Source organism: Nicotiana tabacum, chromosome 1 (genome assembly GCF_000715075.1).
Source record: "Nicotiana tabacum cultivar K326 chromosome 1, ASM71507v2, whole genome shotgun sequence".
NCBI lineage: Eukaryota > Viridiplantae > Streptophyta > Magnoliopsida > Solanales > Solanaceae > Nicotiana > Nicotiana tabacum.
Window position 1 is genome coordinate 51,648,825 of NC_134080.1, and position 12,243 is coordinate 51,661,067.

Genomic DNA, 12,243 nt, shown 5'->3' on the forward strand with positions numbered 1-12,243 from the left:
TAGAAGAGATCGGATTGAGCCTTTTCCTAGGGGTTCTTGGTGTATATATTCGGGAACTAGCTCTAGGGGGCATCACATGGATCGCATCGATCCATGTCACAGCCACATGGATCACAGCCAGTCAGGTCACAGCCACTCGGGTCACAGCAGTCAGTATCACAGCCACTTGCGATCCGTGCAGCTATGTCGCAGTCACAGGGATCACATCTATCGTCATCAGCGACTCCACCTATTGGAGGCCTTCGCTTGCGGGATAGTAGCTCTGACCCCCCTACTCCTTCCACACATGCCTCTGATACACATGTTTCGGACGATGATGTTGATGCTGCTACTGCTTCTGACGTGGAGGTGCATTATGATCAGTATGGCATGATCATCATAGTCCCTGAGGGTGATGGGTAAGAGTTATTTGTTATTTTTATGTTTATTTTTTGTATAGCTTTTACTAAGATATTAATTTGTTTTATTTATTAAATTGCAGGTTCATCCCGAGTAATATTACTACGAAGATAATCACCAAAGCAACCAGAAAGCTTTATGATGCCCCTTATGCGTCTTGGCGTGAATTCTCATTCTCACTGAAGGAGGCAATTTTCAATGAATTTAAGGTATAAATGTTCTTTTAAGCAGTATAATTATTTATATTTATGATATTTCCATATAATATTTAACTTTTGAAATACAGAGCAAGTGTGTATGAGAACACCAGTATAGTGCGGACGTGGCTGCAAATTTTAATCTCAAAGCTCGCAAGCGATTGTCGCATTCTTTCTCCATAGCTAGACAGTTGAACCAGAAGCCTGGCTGGTTACTTCAGGAGTTTTGGGATGATTTGCAAAGGCAATGGCTTACTGCAGAGTTCTTACAGAAGAGCGAAAAGGGAAAGAAAGCTCGCGCATCTGAGAAGGGAGGATCATTGCACACTGGAGGTGCGGTCAGCCAGGGGACAACAAAAAGAAGAATGGTACGTAATTGCTTAATTTATTTTAATTTTCAAAGTATATCTATTCTATTTATTAATTAAAATTTATGAGTTTTCAGGAAAAGAAGTTGGGCCGTCCGATGAACCAAGATGAGCTATTCAGGGAGACTCATATTGTGAAGAAGAAGAAAGAGACGGATCAAGAAAGGTGGGTCGAGGGACGTGCCTCGACTGTACATGTAAGTTTTCACTTTTCATTAAGTATTTTCATTTACTTTTATATAAATTTTGAAATACTAATTCAATTTACTTTTTCTTATAGGATCGCTTCAGAGTTGAAGCTGAGGAATTCATACGCAACCAGTCACCTAATGAGTCGGACGCGCCATTCCAACTTTCGGCCGAGGATGTTGAAAGACTATGGACGCGGGCTGCAGGCGGTCCAAAATGGGGGAAGGTATACGACCTTCTTACTAAGACATTCCATCGCTATAGGTGTGGAATGCAAGGAATAGGGACTTCCTCGCAAGCCGAGCAACTTGATGGGGAGAGCCTCTCCGCTATGCGAGAGACTGTGACAAAGCTCACATCCGAGCTAGAAGTGTCCAAGGAAAGAGAAAAGCTTAGATATGCTCAGTATATTGGCGTGGTCGCTCAGTGCCAGAGCATGCAAGAGCAGATCAAAAATCTCCTAGCTGGATCTTTTTCGATTCCCCGGTCTCGGCCATCATCGCCAGAGGCTGCCGTCCCCGTGCTCGTTCGTCCCGTCCTCCAAGTGGCCGTTCCTCTCGTCCTCCCTGTGATCATTCTTCCCGTCATCGACAAGTAGACCCTTCTCAATACCGTGATGATGATGAAACTTCATCAGACGGTGATGATAATGATGTACTAAACAATGAATGAATTTTAGACAATTTGAACTAGACAAATACAATTTGTTTTCCATTGGGTTGTAATAAGAGTTAACTTTGATTGGTAGTTCTATTGAAATTTACACTTTCTTGGTTTTAATGTAGCTTTTAATGTTGTTTTTGTGTTGTTGTTTGGTATTGTTATTGGAATTGTTGTTTGAATTGTTGTTGCTTGTTAGGGTTTTGGTATGACTGGCAGGTGGTGTAACTGCCAAAACAGGCAGTTTCTGCCAAAATAATACACAGAAAAGCGACCAAAGTTGGTCTCTATTTGGTCGCTTTTCATGTTAAAAAAAATAATTTTCTGGAGAATAGCGACCAACGTTGGTCGCTATTTACCCAGATTTCTACAAAAAGCGACCAAACTTGGTCGCTATTTCATTAAAAAAATAAAATTTCTGGTGATATAGCGACCAAAGTTGGCTGCTAATATTTAAAAAATAAATTAAATTCATGTATTTAGGGACCAAAGTTGGTCGCTAGTTTAATAAAATAAATAAATAATTGAATAAAAAAGCGACCAACATTGGTCTCTAGTTTTCAGATTTTAAAATATAATATTTGGATTAGAGACCAAAGTTGGTCGCTTTTTAATGATTAATAATAAATAAATAAATAACGTATTTTATATTTAGAGACCAACTTTGGTTGCCAAATTTATATTATTAAATTAATAAAGCGATCAAAGTTGGTCTCTATAGTCAATATCCGGAAAAATTGATCTATTTAGCTTAGGGACCATCAATATAGCTACCAGGCCCTTTTGGTCGCTTTTTGGTCACTTTTTAGCCCAATAGCGACCAACTCTGGTCGCTTTTTGCGGTCGCTTTTTCCCGGATTTCTAGTAGTGGATTAATCCTACTTACGTAAAATAACTATTAAGATAAGACTAATCGTTAAAACAAACCCTTTTTTGTTGGTATTTTCAAATATCATATTAAGTTAAAAATAAGGTACTATTTTTTGTATTTTTTTAGTTTTACGAAAGGTATATAAACTAACAGCAACTAAAAAGAAGAAATATTTTTGTAATTTTCGTTTTTTATAAAATAAAGTAAAAGAGTCAAAACTAATTGAAATATCAATATTAGGCCTAAACTAAATATTTTACGCTAAAATGGGTGAAATCTCGGGGAGGGTCAAAAATCACATGTCTACAATTGCGTTTGAGGTATAGCCGGGGCGTTGTTGCCGACACTATCATTGTACTCTTTATATTTATTAGAGGCTCTGTAGATATAGTGTGGGTTGTATATGGATGTTGGAAAAGTCAAACAAGTTATGTTGTGTTTTGATCACTTATTCCACTTCAAACCATGAGAATGTGTGTATTTTGAGACTTTAAAATGAAGTAACTAATGGTAACAAATTGGTATCATCTCCTTATTGGATAGTTAACGAAGATATGTATTCCCTTTATTTCATGAGTGATTTTGGGTAGGAAGTATCTAACATGCTTGCTTGACCGGATTCACTCGGTTGAGCGTCGGTCGTGCTCCCCGAGTTTGGGGCATGACATGCAACACTCTGAGTCTAGTTTCAAAAGAATCAAGGGTCTTGTATTCTCGATACCCATGCGAGGAGATATGAAGGCTTTTCTGCAGAATGCGTAAAGCTCACGATTCGTGGCAGATTCTGCGACAAAAAGAAAAAAAGAGTCAATCGTAGTCAAGTCCAAAATGGTGCGATTATCACATATTTTGTCACAGAAGGTATTTGAGTTCTGAGTCCAGTAACATGCGAGATATTCAAATATGTGTTCGAGGCATTGCCCAAAATTAGCGACAAGTAAAGAATGATGGAAAGATAGCTTACTAGTGAGACCTTCAAAGGAAGCTAGTGAAGAGTTAAGAAATTTCAAGAATAGGTAGTGAGCATGGCTGCATTGTATGCTCCTTATATAGAATATTGAGTCGACTCTTTGGCTAGTGAATAAAAAAAAATTCCTTTAAAAGAAAAGCCAATTCCTAGTTGACTTGAAAGTTTTTATGGTAAGAAAAAAAATACGAATTCTTGTAAGGCTTCTCGTTTGGAAACTTGTATGAATCAGATGGAGGGTTGGAAAACTATTCTAGATGGAATGAATTAATTCCATAAAAGGAGGAAAATAGGGTCTCGTGTAAAATTTATAACGATCAAAAGGCTTAGGGAAAGCTCTCATTCCTATTTTCCAAAAGGGAAGGATACTTAGGGAAATCTCCAACTCCTCTTCAACATAGGAATGAGCTTCATTGTAAGAACAAGTTGGGCAAATTATGGAAGGTTTTTAGCATTAGTCCAAAAGAGGCAATTTACGTTTCCTGAGCTCATTTGTAATTAAAACTATTATCTACATTTAATGAGCTTATACTTACCCATCAAATTGGTTTGTTGCTCGGAGACAATCAGTTTTCCAAAAAAAAAAAGAAGATTCCAAATAAGGAACATTTTGGTACATTGATGGGTGAGTTAGATACTCCATTCGAGGAGTAAGTCTTCTACTGGGTTCTTGCATGCCGTGAGAAAGTCATTAACTTATCTTTAAAAAAACAGCAAGGCATAGCTGCATCGTCCATTCTATCCGGATTAAGACATTCTTCATTATGTCAGATCACACTCAAAAATATCCATTGGCTTCATAACGGTTATTTCAGATCATGTCTTTAAGTTACTATAAGCCACACCTCGACAAGCTTTGAAGCAAGGGGCATTTGTAGACAATTAAAATTTTATTAAATTTGAATCCATAAGTAATTTGGATTTTATCATATATTAAATATATATTAGTCCAAATGATACTATGGGCTAGTATAATTGGTTAATTTAAATAAAAGTCTAATGTATTATTGGGCTAGCCCGTCAATTGGTCTTCTATCAAATAGGTTGACCTATAAGCCTCAAGCGCAATGACCCACTAGGGTTTGTTGTGATTACTCCACCCCACACTTTTTTTTAATATTATTATTCATATAAATTTTGGTTTTTTTCCTGCAGCTTACAATAATGTCCAATATGTATGACCATTTGAAGGAAAACCCTGAAAGATACTTGTTATTAAAACATCATCTGCGTCACTACGATAATCCAAGTGGACTAGACTTTTTTTTGGAAGGTGTATTAATTCCATTGATAAGTCAAAAGATTACATAGAGGGGGACAAAAACTTAACCTCTTATACAAAATATGCAAAGAACTAATCTGCAGAAGATATGGGGAGGACTCCTCATGTAACTGTTTTGCTTCCAAAAGAGATTGACTAAGTATTAAGAAAATTACAACAAGAGAGACTTATCCTGGATAAAAAATGAAGACACCTTTCTTCACTCTAACCCTGAACGTAGGAGATCCATTAACCTCATTCTTCATTGTGGATTTTATCTGTTTAGGTAAGGTGGTATCCTCAATGAAGAAAGTTTTCTGTTTATTCCTTTTCCCTAAGTTAGCAAGTTGATCTGCTACTAAATTGCCTTCTCTGAAAATGCGCTCGAGTTGAAAGAAACCTTGTGAGGTCATATTCTGCACTTGAGTGATCTCTTCTCTGATTTGCCAAAATGGAGTGATGTTGCCCTTGACCATTTGGATAACTAAAAGTGAGTCAGATTCAATAGAAAAGCTAATGAATCCATGTTGAAGACACCATCTTAACCCAATTTTTAAAGAAAGTATTCCAGCCATGTTATTACTGCAATTCCCCAAGTATACTGCAAATGCCATGATCATATGGCCAGTGTGATCTCTAAGAATGCTTCCTGCTCCTGCACTTCTAGGATTACCTTTACTACAACCATCAACATTAAGCTTTAACTGGTTGTGGGGAGGTTTGATCCATCTGACTAGCTTAATATCAAGCTTTGGTTTGAGTTTGTCAACTAGCTCACAGATGTATGGCATTGTTGGGGGAAAATTGATAGAAGGGAATTGAGCAATCAAAATGAGTCTCATTAGGTGAGTGACTTGATCAGTCACCCTTCTAGAATAAAATCTGATACCTTCATATTTGTGAGAGCATCTGGATTTCCAAATTTCCCACAAAAAATTAGAAGGCAAGCACTGCAAAATTAGATCATGAACTTTGTTTTTAGGCTTTAATAACCACCATCTCATTACCATGGTTCTGATATCTCCGTGGAGCAAAGGTATACCACAAGCATTAGAGAAATATCCCCAAATGTTACTTGCCAATTCTCCATTAGCAAAAAGATGATTTATAGTTTCCATATTTTTTCAAGAACAACAATAACACATAGAGGGACCATGAACCCCAAATTTGATGAGAGAATCATCAGTAGGGAGCTTTCCTTTTAGAAGTCTCATCATAAAGAAAGAGACCCTGAAAGTAAGCTTATTAAGCCAAATTTTCTTTCCAGTAAGAGTAATGTTATTTGGATTCCTGAGATTCTTCCAAGCAGATTTGGTGAAAAATTTACCATTTTGGTTGGCAATCCAAATTGCTTCATCATCTTGCCCAGGGATAATTCAGATAGTTTGAATATAAGAAACTAAATCACCAGAGAGAACATTATGGAGCTTAATCAGATCCCACCGATTATCAATAAAGAAATCACTAACACTAGTTTTTTTGACTTGTATCTCAGATTCATTAGAGTAGCTAAAGCTCCTTTTCCCGTCCAATTATCCCACCAAAATGACAGGTTTCCTTTACCAATCTTCCAGTGTAAAAGTTTTTCACAATCTTTTTTCACATCCATGAGTCTCTTCTAGATATGTGATTGGCCATAGGCCCAACTTTTAGAGACAGGATGTGATCTCTTATAGTATTTTGCTTGTAAAACAAGGTTAAGAAGAGAATTTTGGGTTCTGAAGGTCCACCAACCTTTAGCAGCAAAAGAAATGCAAATATCATGTAAAGATCTATATCATACCCCACCCTCCTGAGTAGGAAGACACAATGTTTTTCAGGAAGTCCAATGATACTGATTCTTACCTTCAGACTGACCCCAGAAAAAGTTAGCAAGAACCTTATTAATTTGATCAAGAGTAGTTTTAGGAGGGTGCAAAACAGCCATGATGTGAATGGGTAAAGAATGCAAAACAGACTTAATAAGTACAGCTCTACTCCCGACAGGCAATAATTTTCCCTGCCACCCTTGAACCTTATTGACTGTCTTAGTAACCATAGTACTAAAGTATGAATTTTTTTTCTGCCTATGTAGATAGGGCATCCAAGATAAGTGAAAGGAAACTGTGAATGAGAGTAACCTGTGATGGCCTTGATATCCTCAATAGTTGACTGAGTTGTTTTTGGAGAAACCAGAAAGGAAGATTTCCTTTTATTCACCATTTGGCCAGATATGAGTTCATATGTCTCCAACTTCTTCATCATCATGGATATTGAAAGAAGATCGCAGGAAGAAAATAAAATGGTATCATCTGCATAAGATAAATGGGTGAGTAAAGGGCTACCTTCATATATAGAGTAAGGAATAAAATTATCAAGTACTAATTGATCCATTAGTCTTGATAAGAATTCAGCGGAAATAGCAAATAGAGAAGGGGAAATAGGATCTCCCTGTTTTAAACCCCTGGAAGATTTAAACCATCCATGCCTAGCTCCATTAATATTAATAGAGTACCAATTATTGGATAGAGTTCTCATTATCATGCCTATCCACCCTTCATCAAATCCCATTTGCCTCATGACATGAGATAAATAGTCCCAATCAACTCTGTCAAATGCCTTGGCCATGTCCAACTTTAGAATGATATTACCACCAGAGTTTGGCTTCCTAATGTTATGAACCAGTTCTTGAGTAAGCATAACATTATCAGAAATTGTCCTACCTTTTATGAAGCTAGTTTGATTTGGTGAAATGATCTTATCCATTAATAGAGAAAGCCTATTGCTAAGAAATTTGGAAATAATTTTATAAGTAAAATTACTTAAACTAATAGGTCTGAAATCAGTAAAGTGTTGAGGACTATTAGTTTTAGGAATGAGGGTAAGACATGTATGCGTAAAAGATTTAGGAAGTTGATGTCCAGAAAAAAATAATCTAGAACCATATTATAAAGATCAAGATAGATAATGTCCCAGCAATGTTGAAAAAACTTCCCCGAAAGACCAGCAGGCCTAGAGAGTTGTTGCTGCTTAAAGAGAATACTACTTCCTTCAGTTCTTCAATGGTGGGAGTAACCTGAAGCTTGAGATTGTCTTCCTCAGTAACCACTGTTGGAATGCAACGAAGCATAGAGAAATCCCTGTCTTGGTTCTCAGTAGTAAATTGATTTTGAAAAAAATGAATAGCTTCAGTAGCTATATCCTCATTGCCTTCAATCCAGGTGCCATCTTGTTTTTTTATTCCTTTTAAGAAGAGCCTCCTTCTTCTAGAGTTAATAACAGAGTGGAAGAATCTGGTATTGTTGTCTCCATCAGTAAACCATTTTAGACCAGACTTTTGCCTCCAGAAAGCTTCTTCAGTCTTAATATGTCTAATCAACTGAGCATTAATGTGATTAACCTCCATCCAATTCTCCTCAGAATTATCAATAAGACTATTTTGCTCAATATAGTCTAGCTTGGACTGAAGCTCCTTAGTCTTGTCACAGATATTTCCCAAACTATTTTTGGACCAATTGGAAAGCATATTACATACATTCTTTAGTTTAAGATGTAGCTTCCACATTGGGCCACCCACTACCTGTATATTCCAGGCTTGTTCCACAATATCCATGAAACCTTCATGTTCAGTCCATAAGTCTAGAAATTTAAAATATTTTTGAGGTCCTTGTAGTGTATTGAGAAAGGATATCAAAAGAGGAGCATGATCTAAGCCAGTTCTCACTAAGTGAGTACTGTGGTATCACTAAACTTCTGAAGCCACTCATTGTTACCAAGAGCTCTATCTAGCCTTGCCCAGATTCTATTTTTTGGAGCCCATCCATTAAACCTTCATGTTCAGTCCATAAGTCTAGAAACCTAAAATATTTTTGAGGTATAACAGGGTCAAATGAAAAGGCTAAGGAAGAATCAGGTAAGCAGAAGGAAAGGCTAAAGAAGCTCTAAAGAATAGCATTAAGGTCTTCACCCACATCTGCAATCTTCGTCTGTGGTCAAATATCAAAGATGAACGAAAATCATAAGCGAGCGGCTTCAAATCTTCCGTTCGTGATAACCCAACAACAAATCCTGGTTCGTGACGACCTTCAAATTATTCGTGACGTATCACAAATCTGAAATCCGTCAAGTTCAAGATCAAGCTCTCAAGCTCTTGAATCATCGTTCTTGAGGAGAAGAATAGATGACTACATCTCTTTAGATTCGAGATATTTTAGAGATTGTAACTCCATCACTTGAAATTAAATATAATATTTATCGCTATATTTCTTGTCTTGATTATTATTGTTGTTACAATAATCTGACAAAGATTGCTTTGCAGAGACTCTCCGGAACTAAAAGTGAATCTCAAAGAAGAGCACTAATGTGATAAATAAAAGGTTTAAAATGCTCCCCAGCGATTATTGGCTAAAAGATAGTGTATCTCGTGCCAAGGCATGATTATATATTGGACTTTATTTTATATTGTAAAGACTGCATTACCTTTACAACTGCTTATTGTTGTCTAATTAAGCTTCGAGTAAAAGCACACATTTGACTTTAGCTTCTGGTGGTCTGTTGATGTAGGAACTTCATTTAATCCCACATCGAGAGTGAAACTGAAAACAAGAAAAGAACACCAGGTATAATTCCAGCGAGTCGAGTAGAAGAAAAGCATACCTTTCTCGGCCTTTTGGTTCTTATCAGTTTAATATCTGATATGGCCTTTTAGCTAAGATCAAGTGTAGTATTTGTCCTTATCAGTTTAATATTTGATATGTGAATTATCGACTCATACGATGTTAACTCAATTTTTTTTAGGGGAGAGACCATTACGGTAGCTTGCTATCGGAGCTCTCAATGTATTGCCTTGGTGTTGCACTATTACCTTGACCTGGCACACCCCACCAATTCTAGTTCCAATGTTGTGTTTAAAAATAGGGTTAGAGAGACAACAAGCTGTATCTCAACATCTGATGATTGCAAGAAAATTGATGATTTCTTTTAAATTATGTTGTAGGAAACTACTGATCATTGTATAGTCAGATTGCCTTCTGGGCAAAAATGGAAATAAAATCGATGAGATTTTAGAGGTACACCTCAAGAATTCCATTCTTAGAAATCACGTTTCTTGGCTGATGTGGTAGCACCACCAGATAGAAAACTAGTGTTGAAAAACACCACTTCATTTTTTTGTTTATTCCCACATAGAGAGAGCTCCTTAAAATGCCAAGAACAAAAACTACTGCTATCCTTCTATTTTGTATTGCATATAGAAGCATCACACTTTGCTTGTACACCAACCTTGCCATCCTCCATAGTTATTTCATAGGCTTCCCTTTCTTTTTGCAAGAACAAAAGCATGAAAATTGAGTACAATTTCTTCCATACAAAATAAGCATCACAACTATAATTACAATTAGAAAATAGGGCAAGTAGGATTAGATGATTGTCTGAAGTAATACTTGGGGTTTCTAATTTGACATATTGATTATCACTCGTCTTTTTCTTCTGTACTAGTATCATTCAGAAGTTATAAGACTCACTTAAACATTAGTAACTCTAGTCCGAATATCAGTGTTTTGGCAACTTTATGAATTTGTTTAAACATTTGAGGTTTTAGAAAAATATGATTTTTTTTCTCTAAATCTATTCTTAATATTCCAATTAGTGGAGTGTTAATTAATTCAGACATTTAGGCTGTCTTTGGTATGAAGGAAAATATTTTCCTAGAAACGAGTGATTTTATCACTTATTTTCCCTTGTTTGGTTGGTGAGTGAAAAAGTTTTTCCGAAAAATATTTTCTAGTGTTTGTTTAGAGAGTAGAAAATATTTTTTATGGAAATAATTTTTATGCTACTTTGCTTACCCCTTCCTTTTCCCCAAATCTCTATGTTTCCTATGCCCCCCCCCCCCCTCCCAAACCCCAAATATCCAACGTTTTGAGGACTCTATTTTCTTCAACAATTATTCTTTTAAAAATTCACACAAACCCAAAGATACTAATGTGCTGCTTTACTTTTCACGCAAAAATAAAGTTGAAATTTGTGCTACATAACTGAAAAAGAAAATACTATTTTTTTGGTTGAAAAAAAAGTAATCTTTCTACAACATGAAAAAGTACTCATTTTGTTGAAATGAAAGAAAATATTTTTTCCACATCATGAAAAGAAAGTACTTTTTTGTTGTTGAAATGAAATATCTTTTTACATTATAAAAAAAATACTCATTTTATTGAAATTAAAAAAAGTACTCTATCTACAACATGAAAAGAAATTACTCTTAATAATATTTTTATTTAGGATGGGATAAGGGATGGGTTGGGGGAGGGTGGGTGGGTATGTTGGGGCTGGGTAAGGGGTGGGTTGGTGGGGATGAGGAATATGGTGGGGAAGGTTGAAGAAGAGTTTTGGAAAATATTTTTTCTTTTTTTGATAGGGAAAACATTTTCCTCCAATTGGACAAAAATGAGTCTATGAGGAAAATATTTTCCCAAACACTTAAGCCAGTCAAACATTGAAACATTAGAAAATATTTTTCGGAAAATATTTTCCTTCATACCAAACACACCCTTAAAGAGATAAAATATAATTTAGATAATTCTCTTATGATTAATCTTATCATTTGTAAGAGGTATAGGGAAACCTTAAAAAAGAAATTGTGTGAACAGAAGGGAGTATAAATCTGATATGTCTATTCTTTCAAAAAAAAAAAAAAATTCTCTTCTCTTGGTTTTGGGGGTGGGTTGGGGATGTAGGGTGGATTGGTGGGGATGGGGAAGGGAAAGATTAAAAAAGAGTTTACAAAATATTTTCTCTTCTTTTGATAGGGAAAATATTTTCCTCCAATTGGAAGAAAATAAGTTCACGATAAAAATATTTTTTAAAATATTTGAGCCAACAAAACATAAAAAATTAAAAAATATTTTCCTTTCGAACCGAACACACCCTAGAATTTACTGCCAAGAGAAAAAAAAAACATCTCAAGTCTCAACATATAGAAAGGGAAGACATTAGACACTTCATTCAAGTCCAACTAACTCTTGTCATTAAAATTGTAACAAATCTATTTACTGTTCATCTTTTTTAGGTTTGACTAGAAAATTATATTCCCTTTTGCTTAAAAATGTTGGGATTGAAAGTTGGTGAATGGGAAATGGAGGAAAGAAATGTGAAGGGAAAGTGAGATCCCTTATACTTTGGAAAGAGCAATTGTCTTTATTGGTGGTGGAAAGAAAAGGGAATGTGCTTATATTTGAGAAAGCACTTCCCTTAGTAGTAAATGGGTTGGAAAGAAGGTAAGCCTCGTGCCGTCGTTGTCGTTGCTCGCTTGACTTCGACTTTGGTCAACCATTAATTGATTAATCTTTTTGGAT

At 35.9% G+C, this 12,243-nt stretch overlaps 1 protein-coding gene, 1 long non-coding RNA gene and 1 other non-coding gene across 3 annotated transcripts; 2 read left to right on the forward strand and 1 right to left on the reverse strand.

Moving 5' to 3' along the window:
* Positions 1-800: 800 nt before the first annotated feature.
* LOC142180367 (uncharacterized) lies at positions 801-1,304 on the forward strand. The gene is made up of 3 exons (XR_012708946.1): positions 801-964; positions 1,042-1,161; positions 1,245-1,304. It is a non-coding gene; the product is annotated as an uncharacterized LOC142180367 (long non-coding RNA).
* Positions 1,305-5,100: 3,796 nt separating this feature from the next.
* Positions 5,101-6,030, reverse strand: LOC142162699 (uncharacterized). Its single transcript, XM_075219250.1, has one exon. The coding sequence runs from the start codon at positions 6,028-6,030 to the stop codon at positions 5,101-5,103; it is 930 nt and encodes a 309-aa protein (XP_075075351.1).
* Positions 6,031-9,578: 3,548 nt separating this feature from the next.
* On the forward strand, positions 9,579-9,775 carry LOC142165475 (U2 spliceosomal RNA). Its single transcript, XR_012696190.1, has one exon. It is a non-coding gene; the product is annotated as a U2 spliceosomal RNA (small nuclear RNA).
* Positions 9,776-12,243: the final 2,468 nt, after the last annotated feature.